This window comes from Mustelus asterias, unplaced genomic scaffold, assembly GCF_964213995.1.
Source record: "Mustelus asterias unplaced genomic scaffold, sMusAst1.hap1.1 HAP1_SCAFFOLD_3239, whole genome shotgun sequence".
NCBI lineage: Eukaryota > Metazoa > Chordata > Chondrichthyes > Carcharhiniformes > Triakidae > Mustelus > Mustelus asterias.
Genome location: NW_027593184.1, coordinates 1 through 18,835, shown reverse-complemented (window position 1 = coordinate 18,835; position 18,835 = coordinate 1). Strand labels below are relative to the sequence as shown.

Here is an 18,835-nt window from a genome sequence, read left to right as displayed (position 1 = left end):
TTTATTTGAGGGTATTAGCAGTGTTTATTAGGCGGAGTTAGCAGTGTTTATTTGGGGTGGTTAGCAGTGCTTATCTGGGGTGGGGTTCTCAGTATTTTTTGGGGGTTAGCAGTGTTTATTTGGGGGGGTTAACAGTGTTTATTTGCGGGGGGTTAGCAGTGTTTATTTGGGGTGCTAGCAGTGTTTATTTGGGCGGTTAGCAGTGTTTATTTGGGGGGTTAGCAGTGTTTATTTCGAGGTTTTAGCAGTGTTCATTTGGGCGGTTAGCAGTGTTTATTTGGGGGGATTAGCAGTGTTTATTTGGAGCAGTTAGCAGTATTTATTTGGGGTGGTTAGCAGTGTATATGTGGGGTGGTGGTTAACAGTGTTTATTTGTGGTGGTTAGCAGTGTTTATTTGGGGTGGTGAGCAGTGTTTATTTGGGAAGTCAGCAGTGTTTATTCGGGGTGGTTAGTAGTGTTTATTTGAGGGTATTAGCAGTGTTTATTTGGGGGGTTAGCAGTGTTTATTTGGGGGGTTAGCAGTGTTTTTTTGGGGGGTTAGCAGTATTTCTGGGGGGGTTAGCAGTGTTTAGTTGGTGTGGTTGTTAGCAGTGTTTATTTGGGGTGGTGAGCAATGTTTATTTGAGGGGGTTAGCAGTGTTTATTTGGGGTGGTTAGCAGTGTTTATTTTTGGGGGTTCGCAGTGTTTATTTGGGGGGTTCGCAATGTTTACTTGGGGGGGTTAGCAGTGTGTATTAGGGGGGTTAGCAGTGTTTATTAGGTGTGGTGGTGAGCAGTGTTTATTTGTGGGGGGTTGTTGGCAGTGTTTATTTGGGGAGGTTAGCTGTGTTTATTTGAGGGGGTTAGCAGTGTTTATTTGGGGGGTTAGCTGTGTTTATTTGGGGGGTTAGTAGTGCTTATTTGGGGGGTGGTTCGCAGTGTTTGTTTTGGGGGTTTAGCAGTGTTTGTTTGGTGGGATTAGCAGTGTTTATTTGGAGCGGTTATCAGTGTTTATTTGGCGGGTTTGGCAGTGTTTATTTGAGGGGGAATGGCAGTGTTTATTTGGGGGGTTAGCAGTGTTTATTTGGTGGGGTTAACAGTCTTTATTTGCGGGGGGTTAGCAGTGTTTATTTGAGGGGGTTAGCAGTGTTTATTTGGAGGGTTAGCAGTGTTTATTTGGGGGCATTAGTAGTGTTTATTTGGGGGGTTAGCATTGTTTATTCGGGGGGGATTGTAGTGTTTATTGGAGGGTATTAGCAGTGTGTATTTGGGGGGTTCGCAGTGTTTATTTGGGGGGTTAGCAGTGTTTATTTGGGGGGTGGTTCGCAGTGTTTGTTTTGGGGGTTTAGCAGTGTTTGTTTGGGGGGATTAGCAGTGTTTATTTGGAACGGTTAGCAGTGTTTATTTGGCGGGTTTGGCACTGTTTATTTGCGGGGGGATGGCAGTGTTTATTTGGGGGGTTAGCAGTGTTTATTTGGTGGGGTTAACAGTGTTTATTTGGGGGGTTAGCAGTGTTTATTTGGGGGGTTAGCAGTGTTTATTTGGTGGGGTTAACAGTGTTTATTTGCGGGGGGTTAGCAGTGTTTATTTGGGGTGCTAGCAGTGTTTATTTGGGCGGTTAGCAGTGTTTATTTGGAGGGTTTAGCAGTGTTCATTTGAGGGTATTACATGTGTTTATTTGGGGGGATTAGCAGTGTTTATTTGGAGTGGTTAGCAGTGTTTATTTGGGGCTTAGCAGTGTTCATTTGGGGGGTGGTTCGCAGTGTTTATTTTGGTGGTTTAGCAGTGTTTATTTGGGGGGTTTAGCAGTGTTTATTTGGGGGGTTAGCAGTGTTTATTTGGGGATTAGCAGTGTTTATTTGGGGGGGTTCGCAGTGTTTATTTGGGGGGGTTCGCAGTGTTTATTTGGGGGGGTTCGCAGTGTTTATTTGGGAGGGGTTTAGCAGTGTTTATCTGGGGGATTAGCCGTGTTTATTTGGGGGGTGAGCAGTGTTTATTTGGGGGGTTAGCAGTGTTTATTTGGGGGGTTAGTGGTGTTTATTTGGGGGTTAGCAGTGTTTATTTCGGGGGGTTAGCAGTGTTTATTTTGAGTGTTAGCAGTGTTTATTTGGGGGGTTAGCAGTGGTTATTTGGACGTGTTAGCAGTGTTTATGTGGGCGTGTTAGCAGTGTTTATTTGGGGGGTTAGCAGTGTTTATTTGGGGTGTGAGCCGTGTTTATTTTCGGGGTTTATCAGTGTTCATTTGGGGGTAGACAGTGTTTTTTTGGGTGGATAGCAGTGTTTATTTGGGGGGGGGGGTTTAGCCATGTTTATGGGGGGGGCGGTTAGCTGTGTTTATTTGGGGATTGGTGTTTATTTGGGGGAGTTTGCGGTGTTATTTTGTGGGGGTTAGCAGTGTTTATTTGGTGGGGTGGTGAGCAGTGTTTATTTGAAGATCGGTGTTTATTGAGGGGGGTTAGTGGTGTTTATCTGAGGGGGAGGTTTTATTGATGGAAGCTATATGATCCCGCGGGACAAGCGATTGGGTGAGCTGGCTCTGATGGAGGGGGGTGTCTGTGATACTCGACTTCTCCTCATTCTTTGTTTCCCGGTGATAGAAATAGTTGAAGTTGGAGACAATAACGGGCACTGGGAGTGCGATGGTCAACACCCCCGCAATGGCACACAAAGTACCCACCATCTTACCCCCAATGGTTACCGGGCACATGTCTCCATACCCAACCGTTGTCATGGTGACAACTGCCCACCAGAAGGCGTCGGGGATGCTGGAGAACTGGCTCTTGGGTTCCTCCACCTCAGCAAAGTAGATGGCGCTGGAGAAGAGGATGACTCCGATGAAGAGGAAGAAGATAAGGAGACCCAGTTCCCTCATACTGGCCTTCAGGGTCTGACCCAGGATTTGCAGCCCTTTGGAGTGTCTGGACAGCTTGAAGATCCGAAAGACCCTGACCAAGCGGATGACCCTCAGGATGGTCAGAGACATGGCCTGCTGCCCTTGCTGCTGCCCGTTACCCGCTTGCTGCTGCCCATTGCCCACTTGCTGCTGCCCATTGCCCACTTGCTGCTGCCCATTGCCCACTTGCTGTTCCTCTGCCAACTCACTGATGAGAGTTACAAAGTAGGGGATGACAGAAATCACATCAATTATATTCATCATATCCCTGAAGAAGTCAGGCTTACTGGGACAAACCACCGAGCGAACCAACAGCTCAAAGGAGAACCAAAGCATGCACAGAGTCTCAATGAGGAAGAAAGGGTCAGTGAAGAGGCTGGTGTTACTGTTGCTTGGCGTTGGGTTATCAGAATAGCTGGAGCTCAGCTCCACACCTTCTCGAAACTCGGGCAGCGTCTCCAGACAGAAGATGAAGATTGAGATGATGATGACAAAGAGAGAGACCAGGGCCACTCCTCGAGCTGCTCCGGAACTTTCCGGGTATTCTAGCAGAAGCCACAGCTGGCGAAGGGTGTCCTGCATGGGGAGCTGAACCTCCAACTCCTTGATGAAGCCCTCCTCCTCTCGGAACTGCTCCATGGCGTCAGATCCCAGCTGGTAGAAGATGATCTCATCCGCAAAGACATCCAGGGGCACGTTTGCAGGTCTCCGAATCTTACCCCCGGACTGATAGTAATAGAGAATGCCATCGAAACTTGGCCTGTTCCTGTCAAAGAAGTACTGGTTTGTGAGAGGGTCAAAGTAAAGGAGACAGCGAAGAGGGTCCCCCAGCAGGGTGTCTGGAAACTGGGCCAGGGTACTCTGATGGGTCTCGAAGCGCATTCCAGCCACATTAATGATAACCCTTCGCCTGCCTTCCTCCTCCAAGAGCTTATCCACCTCACACCGCTGCTCCCAGACTGACTGCTGCAACAGGTGTTCAGGGGGTTCCTCACTCCCCACCAGGCTTCTCCATGTCCGCAGGAGGCTCGTGCAGCTGTCTCGGCCTTTAGACCAACTCTCCATGGGCACATCACTGCCAACATCCGCAAAGTTCACCAGTGCCAACTCCATCTCACGTTTGGACTTCATGGAGCCGATTGGACCGGGACTGCACACTCCCACAGTGAGCTGTGGACAAACATCACAAACAGCCTCAAACAACCAGCCAGGCACATTGTCAAAGCATCAGAACACAGGGGCTGAGAGAGAATGTGTAAGAGAGAGAGAGAGTGAGAAAGTGTGAGAGTGTGTGAGAGAGTGAGGGAGAGAGTGAGAAAGTGTGAGAGTGTGTGAGAGAGTAAGAGAGAGTGAGAAAGTGTGAGAGTGTGTGAGAGAGTAAGAGAGAGTGAGGAAGTGTGAGAGCGTGTGTGAGAGTGAGAGAGAATGTGTGAGAGTGTGTGTGAGAGAGTGAGAATGTGTGAGAGAGTGTGTGAGAGAGAGGGAGTGAGAATGTGTGAGAGAGTGTGTGTGAGAGAGAGTGAGAATGTGTGAGAGTGTGTGTGTGAAAGAGTGAGAGAGAACGTGTGAGAGTTCTAAGAGAGAGTGAGAAAGTGTGAGAGTGTGTGAGAGAGTAAGAGAGAGTGAGGAAGTGTGAGAGCGTGTGTGTGAGAGTGAGAGAGAATGTGTGAGAGTGTGTGTGAGAGAGTGAGAATGTGTGAGAGAGTGTGTGAGAGAGAGGGAGTGAGAATGTGTGAGAGAGTGTGTGTGAGAGAGAGTGAGAATGTGTGAGAGTGTGTGTGTGAAAGAGTGAGAGAGAATGTGTGAGAGTTCTAAGAGAGAGTGAGAAAGTGTGAGAGTGTGTGAGAGAGTAAGAGAGAGTGAGGAAGTGTGAGAGCGTGTGTGTGAGAGTGAGAGAGAATGTGTGAGAGTGTGTGTGAGAGAGTGAGAATGTGTGAGAGAGTGTGTGAGAGAGAGGGAGTGAGAATGTGTGAGAGAGTGTGTGTGAGAGAGAGTGAGAATGTGTGAGAGTGTGTGTGAAAGAGTGAGAGAGAATGTGTGAGAGTTCTAAGAGAGAGTGAGAAAGTGTGAGAGTGTGTGTGTGTCAGGGAGAGAGTGAGAATGTGTGAGAGCATGTGTGTGTGTGTGTGTGAGAGGGAGAGTGAGAATGTGTGAGAGCATGTGTCTGAAAAAGAGAGTGTGAGAGTGTGTGTGAAAGTGAGAAAGTGTGAGAGCGTGTGAGAGAGAGAGAGAGTGAGAATGTGTGAGAGAGTGTGTGTGAAAGAGGGTGAGAAAGTGTGAGAATGTGTGTGTGAGAGAGAGAGAGTGAGAAAGTGTGAGAGTGTGTGTGAGAGAGAGTGAGAATGGGTGAAAGTGTGTGTGTGAGAGAGAGTGAGAATGTGTGAGAGCATGTGTGAAAGTGAGAAAGTGTGAGAGTGTGTGTGTGAGTGAGAGAGAGAGAGTGAGAAAGTGTGAGAGTGTGTGTGTGAGACTGAGAGAATGTGTGAGAGCGTATGTGTGAGAGAGAGTGAGAATGTGTGAGAGCATGTGTGAGAGAGAGTGTGTGTGTGAGAGAGAGTGTGTGAGAGAGAGAGAGTGAGAATGTGTGAGAGCATGTGTGAAAGAGTGGGAGAGTGTGAGAGTGTGTGCATGAGAGAGTGTGTGTGTGTGAGAGTGAGAATGTGTGAGAGAGAGTGTGTGTGCGAGAGAGTGTGCGTGAGAGAGAGTGAGAAAGTGTGAGAGCGTGTGTGTGAAAGAGTGAGAGAGAATGTGTGAAAGCGTGTGTGAGAGAAAGAGAGAGTGGGAAAGTGTGAGAGTGTGTGCGTGAGAGAGTGAGAACGTGTGAGAGAGTGTTTGTGAGTGAGAAAGTGTGAGAGAGTGAGAGAGGGAGAGTGGGAAAGTGTGAGAATGTGTGTATGAGAGTGAGAAATTGTGAGCGTGTATGAGAGAGTGAGAGAGAGAAAGTAAAAGTGTGAGAATGTGTGTGAGAGAGAAAGAGAGAGTGAGAAAGTGTGTGTGTGAGAGAGTGAGAGAGAGTGTGTGAGAGCATGTGTGTGAGGGAGAGAGTGAGAAAGTATGAGTGTGTGTGTGTGAGTGAGAATGTGTGAGAGCGTGTATTTGAGAAAAAGAGTGCAAAAGTGTGAGAGTGTGCATGAGAATGAGAAAGTGTGAGAGTGTGTGTGAGTGAGAAAGTGAGTGTGAGAGAGAAAAAGTGAGAAAGTGTGAGAATGTGTGTGTGAGAGAGAAAGTGTGAGAGTGTATGGGAGAGTGAGAGAGAGAAAGTGCAAGTGTGAGAGTGTGTGTGAGAGAGAAAGAGTATGAGAGTGTGTGTGTGAGAGAGAATGTGTGAGAGCATGTGTTTGAGAGGGAGAGTGTGAGAGTGAGCGAGAGTGTGAGAAAGTGTGAGAATGTGTGTGAGAGAGAGAGAGTGAGTGAGAAAGTGTGAGAGTGTGTGAGAGAGAGATTCAGAGTGTGAGAGTGTGTGAGAGTGGGAGAAAGTGTGAGAGTGTGTGCATGTGTAAGAGAGAGAGTGAGAAAGTGTGAGAGTGTGTATCAGAGAGTGAGAGTGTGAGTGTGTGTGAAAACGAGAGAGAGAGAGAGAGAGAGAGTGTGTGTGTGTGAGAGAGTGAGAAAGTGTGAGAATGTGTGTGAGAGTCTGTGTGTGAAAAAGAGTGTGTTGAATGGTCTCACATTCTCTCTCACACACATACTCACTTTCTCACTCTCACACACACACAGGCTCTCACACATTCTCACTCTCTCACACAGTCTCACACTTTCTCACTTTCACACACACTCTCACCCTTCCTCACTCTCTCTCATGAGTGTGAGTGTGTGTGAGAATGAGAGAGAGAGTGTGTGTGCGTGAAAGAGAGAGTGAGGAAGTGTGAGAATGTGTGAGAGTCTGTGTGTGAGAAAGAGTGTGTTGAATGTGCTCTCACATTCTCTCTCACTCTCTCACACACATACTCTTACACTTTCTCACTCTCTCTCTCACACACAGAGGCTCTCACACATTCTCACTCTCACACACACACTCTCACACATTCTCACTCTCTCTCTCACACACACACTCTCACACATTCTCACTCTCACACACACTCTCACACATTCTCACTCTCTCACACACAGTCTCACACATTCTCACTCTCACACACACACTCTCACACTTTCTCACTCTCTCTCACGATTGTTTTTTCACTGCAACGTCAGACCCGAATCTCCGCACTCTGTGCAATGCCGAGGTCACAATTGTGAATATCATTAAACGCTCGGGGGGGCGGGGCCTATTCGCACCAACGGGCCTGAAATCGGTGGGCTGAGTGGGAACCCGCGCACGCGCACTTCGCTGGGAGACCGCGGAAAAGACCTACCAGCATCCAGATCACTGCCCTCAAACCCCTACAGACATTGTTGGCCCCCACAACCGCCTCCACCTCCCCCACACACACACATCGCTGGCCTCATCGCTGTCCCCCCCACCCACTTCACAAATACCGCTGGCCTCATTGCTACCTTCCCCTCACAGATATCACTGGCCTCATCGCTGGCCCCTACAACACCCCCACAAACACCACTGGCCCCATCGCTACTCCCCCCCCCCCCGCCCCCCCCCTCCCCCCAGCACCCCCCCCCCTCCCCCCCCCTCCCCCCACCACCACCCCACTCCACCTCGGAGATATCACTGGCCTCATCGCTGGCCCCTACAACAACCCCACAAACACCATTGGCCCCATCGCTACTCCTCCCCCCCTCCCCCCCTCCCCCCAGCACACTCCCCCTCCCCCCACCACCACCCCACTCCACCTCGGAGATATCACTGACCTCATCACTGCTCTCCCCCTCGCAGACATCGCTGTACTCATCAACTCCCCCATATAGACATCACTGCCCCCCCCAAATGGACATCACTGCCCCCCCCCCCTCCCCACACAGACATTGCTGCCTCGTCACCCCATGCCCCACGGATCCGGATATGCGTGTAGCCCATCCCTCCAACCCTCTATCCCTTGAACATACTGACCTCACTGCTGCCCTGCGGAGAACTAGCATTGTGCTGACATGCACAACCCCAGCTTGTGATCATTCCCTCTCTTTAATGGGAGTCCTGTGTATTGCACCCCCCCCCCCCCCCCCCCCCCCGGACACAGCAGCCTATTGAATGGCAGCCAATCAGCACCCCGAGGGATGAATGTCACTCAGCTAAAAGCAGCCTTCAAAATCTTTCACAAGTATTTGTTGCCAATGGGCCCCTGACCGGCCGCACTCGCTGCACCTGCACTGCCCTAATAAGCCAGAGCTGTGTATAAGCTGCAGGAATGGACAGACAGCCAGTCACACCACAAAGATTTGAGGAAAACAGCCCCAAGATTCACAGAGGCCGATCAGGAGCACCTGCTGGATGCCGCGGAGGAGAGGGTGGATCTTCCCCGGCCACGGCCCTCACCCAAGGGGTGCATCCACCACGGCATTGTGGGAGGAGGTGGCAGAAGCAGTGAATGCCAGGAGCCTGATACTGCGGTCTGGCCGGCAGTGTCACAAAAAACTGTGGGACTTCTTCGGGCAGCAAGGGTGAGTGAGCATCCCGCTTGGAACCCTGCACATGCTTGGCACGGATCTCAAACCCTGCTTAGACTCCTGAAGGGCAACAAGTTACCCTTCTCTCAGGAACAGAATCTAACTCCTTCTCCTCACCCCTCAACAAGCACCCTTCAGTGGTGACCGCTTTCCCCGAAACTGTCAGCACAACGCCTGAGACACAGGCACGCATTGCGATATATTAATGCTTGCTATCCACCTTCTGTTCCCACAGGAGAAAAGCATTCAGAACATGCACAAACTGACAGGGACTGGTGGTGGTGTGCCTGACCTGCGGCAGCATTGAACAGCGTGCCTTGGAGCTGGCAGGGGTGATGGGGCATCCAGAATAGTCACGGCCAGCCAGGTAGGCGTCCAGCATGCAAGTGAGCATCAGCGTAGCCCTCAACCAAGATCCTCCTCGAAGTAAGTGCGATGCTGCGTAGAATGATTTACCTCCCTTCCCCTAATATGTGTCCTTTATTGCAGCCCTGGACCCAGAGGAGCCCAGCCTTTCAGGTGTTGCTGCCTTCCCCCACCCCCCATCCACCCTGCTGCTCTGGAGCAAACTGCCCACAACCCCCTGGATGGCGCCTCGGAGGGAGGCTTTGAAGAGTCCTCCGAGGGCAGCACCACTGAAGCGGCACCGGCACCTACCACACAACCCACCAACACAGAGACCATCACCACGGTGGGGACCTTTAGTGTTGAGGCTTCTCGGTTACTAACTGGTGAGCACATCACACACACTGATGCACATCGGGCACATCCTAGGGCTCGGCACACGGAGGTCGGCCGGAGGCCAGGGTTCAGCTGTCCACAAGCCAGATTCTGGGCCTCGGGGTTCATAGAATTCATAGAATCCAGTTCAGAAGGAGGCCATGGGGTGGCACAGTGTGGGCGGCACGGTAGCACAGTGGTTAGCACTGCTCCTTCACAGCTCCAGGGACCTGGGATCGATTCCTGGCTTGGGTCACTGTCTGTGTGGAGTTTGCATATTCTCCTCGTGTCTGCGTGGGTTTCCTCCGGGTGCTCCGGTTTCCTCCCACAGTCCAAAGATGTGCGGGTTAGGTTGATTGGCCATGCTAAAAATTGCCCTTAGTGTCCTGAGATGTGTAGGTTAGAGGGATTAGTGAGGGATATGGGGGTAGGGCCTGGGTGGGATTGTGGTCGGTGCAGACTCATAGAACATAGAACATAGAAAGCCACAGCACAAACAGGCCCTTCGGCCCACAAGTTGCGCCGATCACATCCCCACCTCTAGGCCTATCTATAGCCCTCAATCCCATTAAATCCCATGTACTCATCCAGAAGTCTCTTAAAAGACCCCAACGAGTTTGCCTCCACCACCACCGACGTCAGCCGATTCCACTCACCCACCACCCTCTGAGTGAAAAACTTACCCCTGACATCCCCCCTGTACCTACCCCCCAGCACCTTAAACCTGTGTCCTCTCGTAGCCGAATGGGCCGAATGGCCTCTTTCTGTACTGTAGGGTTTCTATGATGATTTCTATGATTTCATTCATCCCATCGAGTCTGGACTGACCACAATCCCACCCGGGCCCTATTCCCGTAACCCCACACATTTACCTTACTAATCCCTCTGACACTAGGGTCAATTTAGCCTGGCCAATCAACCTAACCCGCACATCTTTGGGCTGTGGGATGAAACCGGAGCACCCGGAGGAAACCCACGCAGACACGAGGAGAAAGTGCAAACTCCACACAGACAGCGACCGAGGCCAGAATTGAACCTGGGTCTCTGGCACTGTGAGGCAGCAGTGCTAACCACTGCGTCACCGTGCCACCCCATGCCACCGCTCCAAGACTGGTGGAGATGCATCAGCAAACCTGGGGAGTTGTGGAAGGGCTGTCAGCGACCACGCTGTGACTGCAAGGCTGTTTAGGGGAGTCAAACAGAGCACTGTTGCAGGAGGTGGTGCCGACACAGCGTGAGACCCAGGCCAACACTGCAAGGGTGGCGACCACAGTGGAAAGTCTGGCTCAGGGGTCTGTCCTCATGGGTGACAGGGTCCAGGCCATCCTGGAGACACTTCAGGCCATGGGTAAGTGTGTTTCCAGCATCCAGGAGGCACAGCGTTCGATGGCCATGGGTGTCGGGGGAATGTGGGAGACACTGCTGGCCATGGCTGGGACTCTCACTGGCATTCTAGAGACACAGCAGGCCGTGGCTGTGAGCCTCGACAACTTAGCCCAGGCTCAGAGGGCTACTGCTGAGGGGCTCCAGAGCCTGGCTCGCTCACAGAATGCTGTAGCGGAGGGGCCTCCGAGCTTGGCCCAGTCTCAGAGGGCCAGGGCTGACGGATCACAGGTCATGGGGTAGATGCATCTAGGCCTCCAGAACCTGCAGAGCCAGGTGACGCCGGAGCTTCTGGAGCTCAGTCCAGCTACCCTGGTGTCCCATGGAATATCCCCGGGGCCTCTAGGCACCCCAAGGGAGGAGGAAGGGCTCAAGCCCATGCCAGGGCCTTTCACCCAGGATACCCCGAACGCCCCGAGACCTTCTGATTCCCCCCTTTCTCACACCGGGGCATCTCAAGGCCAGCGAGATTAACAGGGTGGTACCGAAACAGTGCCATCCAGGGCATCACAGGCAACGGGGCGTGGATCCCAGCTGGACACCTCCACCTCCAATCTACATCCTGGAAGAAGCAGGAGACTGCATAAAGTTAGAAAGTTCTAGTTCACTAAGAGGGCACAGGTGAAGGTCACTAGGAGTCAGAGTTTATTAATCACTAATGTTAAGAGCACAATGAACTTCTATTTGCTCCTCACAGCTATGACTAATGTGTCTCTGATTCTCTCAGCAACCCCCTCCCCCCCTCCCCTCACCCACAGAGCTGAGTGGTCCCCATTCCCATGCATAGAGGTGCTGTCTGTTGTGCCTTGGAAACTCAGCCACATGTTATGGAATGCCTGCCCTACCTTCCCCAACATCCACCAGACCCTTGATGCCCTCCCTGATTGGCCAACAAACATGTGTCTCCAACCCTTACAGCTCTGTGGGCCAGGGTGGCAGCATGCATTTGGAGTACACAAATTTGATTGAGTTTTTTGAAGGGGGAACCAAGAAGGTAGATGAGGGCAGTGCAGTTGATGTTGTCTACATGGCCTTTGACAAGGTACCGCATGGTAGGTTGTTGCATAAGGTTAAATCTCACGGGATCCAGGGTGAGGTATCTAACTGGATACAAAATTGGCTTGAGGGTGGTTGTAGAGAATTGTTTTTCAAACTGGAGGCCTGTGACCAGCGGTGTGCCTCAGGGATTAGTCATTTTATTAATGATTTGGATGAGAATAGAGGAAGCATGGTTAGTAAGTTTGCAGATGACACTAAGATTGGTGGCATGGTGGACAGTGAAGAAAGTTATCTCCAATTGCAACGGGATCTTGATCAAAATGGGCCAGTGGGCTGACGAATGGCAGATAGAGTTTAATTTAGACAAATGCGAGGTGGTGCGTTTTGGTAGACTGAACCAGGGCAGGACTTACTCAGTTAGTGGTAGGGCGTTGGGGAGAGTTACAGAACAAAGAGATCTGGGGGTACATGTTCATAGCTCCTTGAAAGTGGAGTCACAGGTGGACAGAGTGGTGAAGAAGGCATTCGGCATGCTTGGTTGGTCAGAACATTGAATCATGAGTTGGAATGTCTTGTTGAAGTTGTACAAGACATTGGTAAGGTCACACTTGGAATACTGTGTGCAATTCTGGTCACCCTATTGTAGAAAGGATATTAAACTAGAAAGAGTGCAGAAAAGATTTACCAGGATGCGACCGGGACTTGATGGATTGAGTTATGAGGGGCTGGATAGACTGGGACTTTTTTCTCTGGAGCGTAGGAGGCTGAGGGGTGACCTTATAGAGGTCTATAAAATAATGAGGGGCACAGATTAGCTGGATAGTCAATATCTTTTCCCAAAGGTAGGGGAGTCTAAAACTAGAAGGCATAGGTTTAAGGTGAGAGGGGAGAGATATAAAAGTGTCCAGAGGGGCAATTTTTTCATGCAGAGGTTGGTGAGTGTCTGGAACAAGCTGCCAGAGGTAGTAGTAGAGGCGGGTACAATTTTGCCTTTTAAAAAACATTTAGACAGTTACATAGGTACGATGGGTATAGAGGGATATGGGCCAAACGCGGGCAATTGGGATTCGCTTAGGGGTTTTAAAAAAAAGGGCGGCATGGACAAGTTGGGCCAAAGGGCCTGTTTCCATGCTGTAAACCCCTATGACTCTATAACTCTATGACTCTACACGTAGAAGTCACACTTGAGTTGCACCAGGGGCAGGATCCCAGTCTGCACAACAGCGAGTCGTCATCATCCTCCAGCCTTCAAACAAGACTCACAACCGTTGCCAGCCCAGGCACATTAACAGGTTCGGATGTTTCTGGGGGATAGGGTGGTGGGGTGACAGAGGCTGGGGAAGGGTGATGTGGTGGTTTGAGGGCCCAGGTCAGTTTGGAGGGGGAATAGCAGCTGCACTTGCTCCTGGGGTGTGGTGGGTGTGTGTTGGTTGCAGCCCCCTCACTGCACAGCACCAGCTCGGTGAAGCGGCTGCAATCAAAGCATCCCTCGCTGCCCTTCCCTGCCGGACACCTGCCATCACCGCCCGCTGTCTGTCCTCCGGCTCTTCATGTGGCGGGACGCCCACCTCACCCCCTCGCCACTCGCCCCCCCCCCCTCCTCCACCTCCTCCTCCGCCTCCTCCCTCCTCCTCCCCCTCCTCCACCGCCTCCTCCTCCGCCTCCTCCTCCTCCTCCCCCTCCTCCTCTTCCCCCTCCTCCTCCTCCTCCTCCTCCTCCTCCTCCTCCGCCTCCTCCTCTTCCCCCTCCTCCTCCTCCTCCTCCACCTCCTCCTCCTCCTCCTCCTCCTCCTCCTCCTCCGCCTCCTCCTCTTCCCCCTCCTCCTCCTCCTCCTCCGCCTCCTCCTCCTCCTCCTCCTCCTCCCCCTCCTCCTCCTCCTCCTCCTCCTCCTCCTCCTCCTCCCCCTCCTCCTCCGCCTCCTCCTCCTCCTCCTCCTCCTCCTCCTCCTCCCCTCCTCCTCCTCCTCCTCTTCCCCCTCCTCCTCCTCCGCCTCCTCCTCCTCCTCCTGCTCCAGCTGGTCTCCCCGCTGCTGGGTGATGTGGTGAAGAGCGCAGCAAACGATGATGATGCGTGAAGCACGCACAGGGTCAGACTGGAGGCCTCCCCAGAGTGATCCAAGCAGCGGAACCGCATCTTCAGCAGGCCGAGGCACCGCTCTATGACGGACCGGGTGGCTGCATGGGCCTCTTTGTAGCGAGTCTCCGCCTCGGTCTGGGGCCTCCGCACGGACGTCATCAGCCATGACCTTGGCGGGTAACCCTTGTCGCCCAATAACCATCCCAGCAACCTGGGCTGGTCTTCAAAGAGCCCAGGGATGTCCAACTGCCTGAGGACAAAGCTGTCATGGACACTCCCTGTGTGCCGTGCATCGACCTTCATAATCCTCATTAGATGGTCACATATGATCTGCACATTGAGGGAGTGGAACCCATTTCTGTTCACAACTTGCTGCGGTCCTGCATGTGGGCCCCGCAAGGCAATGTGTGTCCCGTCCACTGTTCCTTGGACACTGGGAATCCCAGCAATGGCAGCGAAGCCAAGATTCCGGGCCTCCTGCTGTGCACAACCCACATCGAAATTTATGTATTGCTCTGTCCTGGCATTCAGAGCATCTGTGACCTACTGCACACACCTGTGCACGGAGGCCTGGGAGATCCCAATGAGGCTGCCACTGGGTGCCTGAAATGAGCCAAAAGCGAAAAGATTCAGGGCGGCCGTCACCTCCCCCGAGCCCCTCACGAAGGTGCCGCATCACGGTCTTGGAGAGCTGCAGCCAGCAACGGCACATCGCCTCCGAGAGGGCATCAAATGAATTGCGGGGCCTGTACCTCCTTGTCCTCTGCTCCCTTCGCCTTCTGGGCACCCTTTCGGGAGCCTGGCCAGCGACCTCCTGGCCCTCAGCGGCAGCCCCCTGCCCTCCTTCCTGAGGGTCTGGTGGTGGCTGCTCCTGCGGTGGTCTCTCCACGTGCACCACCTACTGAGCCGCCTATTCCTCCTCCTCCGCTGCCACCATAATGGCAGCTCCAAACTGATCAGTCCGAGATCCATCGGCACAGTGGGGTTTGGAAAGAGCTCAGAATGACGGATTATTCTCATTGGCTGCATAGACCCAGCACCACCCCAATCCCTCACTTGGGCCAGAATCCCCACTTGTGGGAGCTGGAAACCCCACACAATCCATGGTGCCGTGTGTGGTTGTGTGAGATTCTCATTGTGACAAATGCTGGCACAGATTATGCCGGTCGGTGTGCAGACCTGGGCAATGCGCACCCTTGAGCCATTGCTATGTGTGTAACTGCAGCATCCGTTACAGGCGTGTGTTGCTGGTCTGTGTCACAGGGCAGGGACAGACTGCAAATCAGCACCAGGCATGTTCCCAGTGACAAACAAACAAAGAACAAAGAACAATACAGCACAGGAACAGGCCCTTCGGCCCTCCAAGCCCGCGCCGCTCCCCGGTCCAGGATTGAATCCTGAATCCAGGATCCCCGCCCAATTTTCCAGCCTATCTACATACTAATATCCTATCCACCGAGCTGTCCCTCACAGCTACGATGCTTTGTTCATCACAACCTATTAACTCACCCCCACCCCCCCATTCCAGACCATGTGATCTCCAGGGAGAGGCGAAAACCCAGAGTGAAAACCCCAGGGCCAATATGGGGGAAAAAAATCAGGGAAATTCCTCTCCGACCCCCTGAGGCGATCGAAACGAGTCCAGGAGATCACACTGGCCCTGATCGGAAAATGAATCAAAAAAAGTGACAGCAGATTCCATGCAGTCCGTGTCTGAACCTCAGCACCCCGGCCTGGAGCAGCAGCTGCTTCATCTGGTTAGGCCTCAGTCAGCACATGGTGCACTCCTCCCCCACCCCGGAACACCAGCACCCAGTCAAGTCCCTGACCACACCCCGCGACAGGACAATGTCACTGCCCTGGAGGGGGAGGCTGATCAGGACTCCTTGCGGGTTCCTCCCACACTGAGCTAGAGCGCTGCCCTGGAGAGTTCTGAGAAAATAGAAGCCCCCCTCCCCCCCCAGATAGAACATAGAACAGTACAGCACAGAACAGGCCCTTCGGCCCACGATGTTGTGCCGACCTTCATCTGAAACCAAGATCAAGCTATCCCACTCCCTACCATCCTGGTGTGCTCCATGTGCCTATCCAATAACCGCTTAAATGTTCCTAAAGTGTCTGACTCCACTATCACTGCAGGCAGTCCATTCCACACCCCAACCACTCTCTGCGTGAAGAACCTACCTCTGATATCCTTCCTATATCTCCCACCATGAACCCTATAGTTATGCCCCCTCATAATAGCTCCATCCACCCGAGGAAATAGTCTTTGAACGTTCACTCGATCTATCCCCTTCATCATTTTATAAACCTCTATTAAGTCTCCCCTCAATCTCCTCCGCTCCAGAGAGAACAGCCCCAGCTCCCTCAACCTTTCCTCATAAGACCGACACTCCAAACCAGGCAGCATCCTGGTAAATCTCCTCTGCACTCTTTCCAGCGCTTCCACGTCCTTCTTATAGTGAGGTGACCAGAACTGCACGCAATATTCCAAATGCAGTCTCACCAAGGTCCTGTACAGTTGCAGCATAACCCCACGGCTCTTAAACTCCAACCCCCTGTTAATAAAAGCTAACACACTATATGCCTTCTTCACAGCTCTATCCACTTGAGCGGCAACCTTTAGAGATCTGTGGATATGGACCCCAAGATCTCTCTGTTCCTCCACAGTCTTCAGAACCCTACCTTTGACCCTGTAATCCACATTTAAATTAGTCCTACCAAAATGAATCACCTCACATTTATCAGGGTTAAACTCCATTTGCCATTTTTCAGCCCAGCTTTGCATCCTATCTATGTCTCTTTGCAGCCTACAACACCCCTCCACCTCATCCACTACTCCACCAATCTTGGTGTCATCAGCAAATTTACTGATCCACCCTTCAGCCCCCTCCTCTAAGTCATTAATAAAAATCACAAAGAGCAGAGGACCAAGCACCGATCCCTGCGGCACTCCGCTAGCAACCTGCCTCCAGTCCGAAAATTTTCCATCCACCACCACCCTCTGTCTTCGATCAGACAGCCAGTTACCTATCCAATCGGCCAACTTTCCCTCTATCCCACACCTCCTTACTTTCATCATAAGCCGACCATGGGGGACCTTATCAAACGCCTTACTAAAATCCATGTATATGACATCAACTGCCCTACCTTCATCAACACACCTAGTTACCTCCTCAAAAAATTCTATCAAATTTGTGAGGCACGATTTGCCCTTCACAAATCCGTGCTGACTATCCCGGATTAATCCGCATCTTTCTAAATGGTCGTAAATCCCATCCCTAAGGACCTTTTCCATCGATTTACCAACCACCGAAGTCAGACTAACCGGTCTATAATTACCAGGGTCATTTCTATTCCCTTTCTTAAACAGAGGAACAACATTTGCCACTCTCCAGTCCTCTGGCACCATCCCCGTGGACAGCGAGGACCCAAAGATCAAAGCCAAAGGCTCTGCAATCTCATCCCTCGCCTCCCAAAGAATCCTAGGATACATTTCATCAGGCCCAGGGGACTTATCGACCTACAGTTTATTCAAAACTGCCAATACATCCTCCCTCCGAACATCTATTTCCTCCAGCCTATTAGCCTGTAACACCTTCTCTTCCTGAAAAACATGGCCCCTCTCCTTGGTGAACACTGAAGAAAAGTATTCATTCATCACCTCGCCTATCTCTACTGATTCCATACACAAGTTCCCACCACTGTCCTTGACCGGCCCTAACCTCACCCTGGTCATTCTTTTATTCCTCACATAAGAGTAAAAAGCCTTGGGGTTTTCCTTGATCCGACCCGCCAAGGACTTCTCATGTCCCCTCCTAGCTCTCCTCAGCCCCTTTTTCAGCTCGTTCCTTGCTAACTTGTAACCCTCAGTCGAGCCATCTGAACCTTGTTTCCTCATCCCTACATAAGCTTCCCTCTTCCTTTTCACAAGACATTCCACCTCTTTTGTGAACCACGGTTCCCTCACTCGGCCATTTCCTCCCTGCCTGACAGGGACATACCTATCAAGGACACCCAGTATTTGTTCCTTGAAAAAGTTCCACTTTTCATCAGTGCCTTTCCCTGACAGTTTCTGTTCCCATCTTATGCCCCCTAATTCTTGCCTAATCGCATCATAATTACCTCTCCCCCAATTGTAAGCCTTGCCCTGCCGTCCGGCCCTATCCCTCTCCATTGCAATAACAAAAGACACCGAATTGTGGTCACTATCTCCAAAGTTCTCTCCCACAACCAAATCTAACACTTGGCCCGGTTCATTTCCCAGTACCAAATCCAATGTGGCCTCACCCCTTGTCGGCCTATCCACATATTGTGTCAGGAAACCCTCCTGCACACACTGCACAAAAAGTGCCCCATCCAAACTATTTGACCTATCCTTCCCGTGGATATCTCTGGTCCACGGGCCAACACCTGAAGACAGCAGCAGGAAGCCCACCAGGCATCTCCAGGGCCCTGCCTGCAACATCCCCCGCGCTCCGCTACCAGCACTTACCTCCTCACTCCAGTTCAAGCCTGCCGCACCAGGTTGAGACGTTTATATACCGACTGTGATTCGTGCCAAAGTGACATCACACCAAAGAGGTGGGAGACACAGACGTGGGCGGGGCTTGTCGTGTCGATCTCGATAATGACAAGCTAAGGTATGGTAAGTAATGCAAATCAGCGGCACGCTGGTTTTCAACGCGGTCCCGGCAACGCCATTTGTTCCCGGTTGGGAGATACATGCGGGTCGTAAACGCTCGTGGGGCACCCGCAAAATGGCTGACAGGAGCATCTTCCAACTCGATCCACTAAACAACACGCGTGTTGCAATGGGAGAATTGCTCCAATGTGAGAGTGTGAGAGAGAGAATGTGTGTGTGTGTCTGTGCGTGTGTGTGTGTGTGTGTGAGAGAGAGAGAGAGAGTGTGTGTGTGTGAGAGAGAGTGTGTGTGTGTGTGTGTGTGAGAGAGAGAGAGAGAGAGTGTGTGTGTGTGAGAGAGCGTGTGTGTGTGAGAGAGAGTGTGTGTGCGTGTGAGAAAGAGAGTGAGAGAGTGTGTGTGTGTGTGTGAGAGAGTGTGTGTGCGTGTGAGAAAGAGAGTGAGAGAGTGTGTGTGTGTGAGAGAGAGAGAGTGTGTGTGTGAGAGAGAGAGTGTGTGTGTGTGTGTGTGAGAGAGAGAGAGAGTGTGTGTGTGTGTGAGAGAGAGAGACTGTGTGTGTGAGAGAGTGTGTGTATGTGAGAGAGAG

At 51.9% G+C, this 18,835-nt stretch overlaps 1 protein-coding gene across 1 annotated transcript; it reads right to left on the bottom strand.

Moving 5' to 3' along the window:
- Positions 1 to 2,435: 2,435 nt before the first annotated feature.
- Positions 2,436 to 8,823, bottom strand: LOC144490403 (potassium voltage-gated channel subfamily A member 10-like). The gene is made up of 3 exons (XM_078208149.1): positions 8,722 to 8,823; positions 3,039 to 4,043; positions 2,436 to 2,966 (listed from the first exon to the last, which is right to left on the bottom strand). Exons 1-3 carry the CDS (start codon positions 8,821 to 8,823, stop codon positions 2,436 to 2,438), a joined length of 1,638 nt encoding a protein of 545 aa, XP_078064275.1.
- Between the last annotated feature and the right edge of the window lie 10,012 nt (positions 8,824 to 18,835).

Excerpts from the sequence above, each read along its gene's own strand:
- LOC144490403 (XM_078208149.1), bottom strand. The coding sequence starts at position 8,823 with ATGCTCACTTGCATGCTGGACGCCTACCTGGCTGGCCGTGACTATTCT. Across the intron at positions 4,044-8,721 it reads GCTGTTCAATGCTGCCGCAG|CTCACTGTGGGAGTGTGCAG; the intron begins GTCAGGCACACC and ends GTTTGTCCACAG. Across the intron at positions 2,967-3,038 it reads TGGGCAATGGGCAGCAGCAA|GCCATGTCTCTGACCATCCT; the intron begins GTGGGCAATGGG and ends CAAGGGCAGCAG.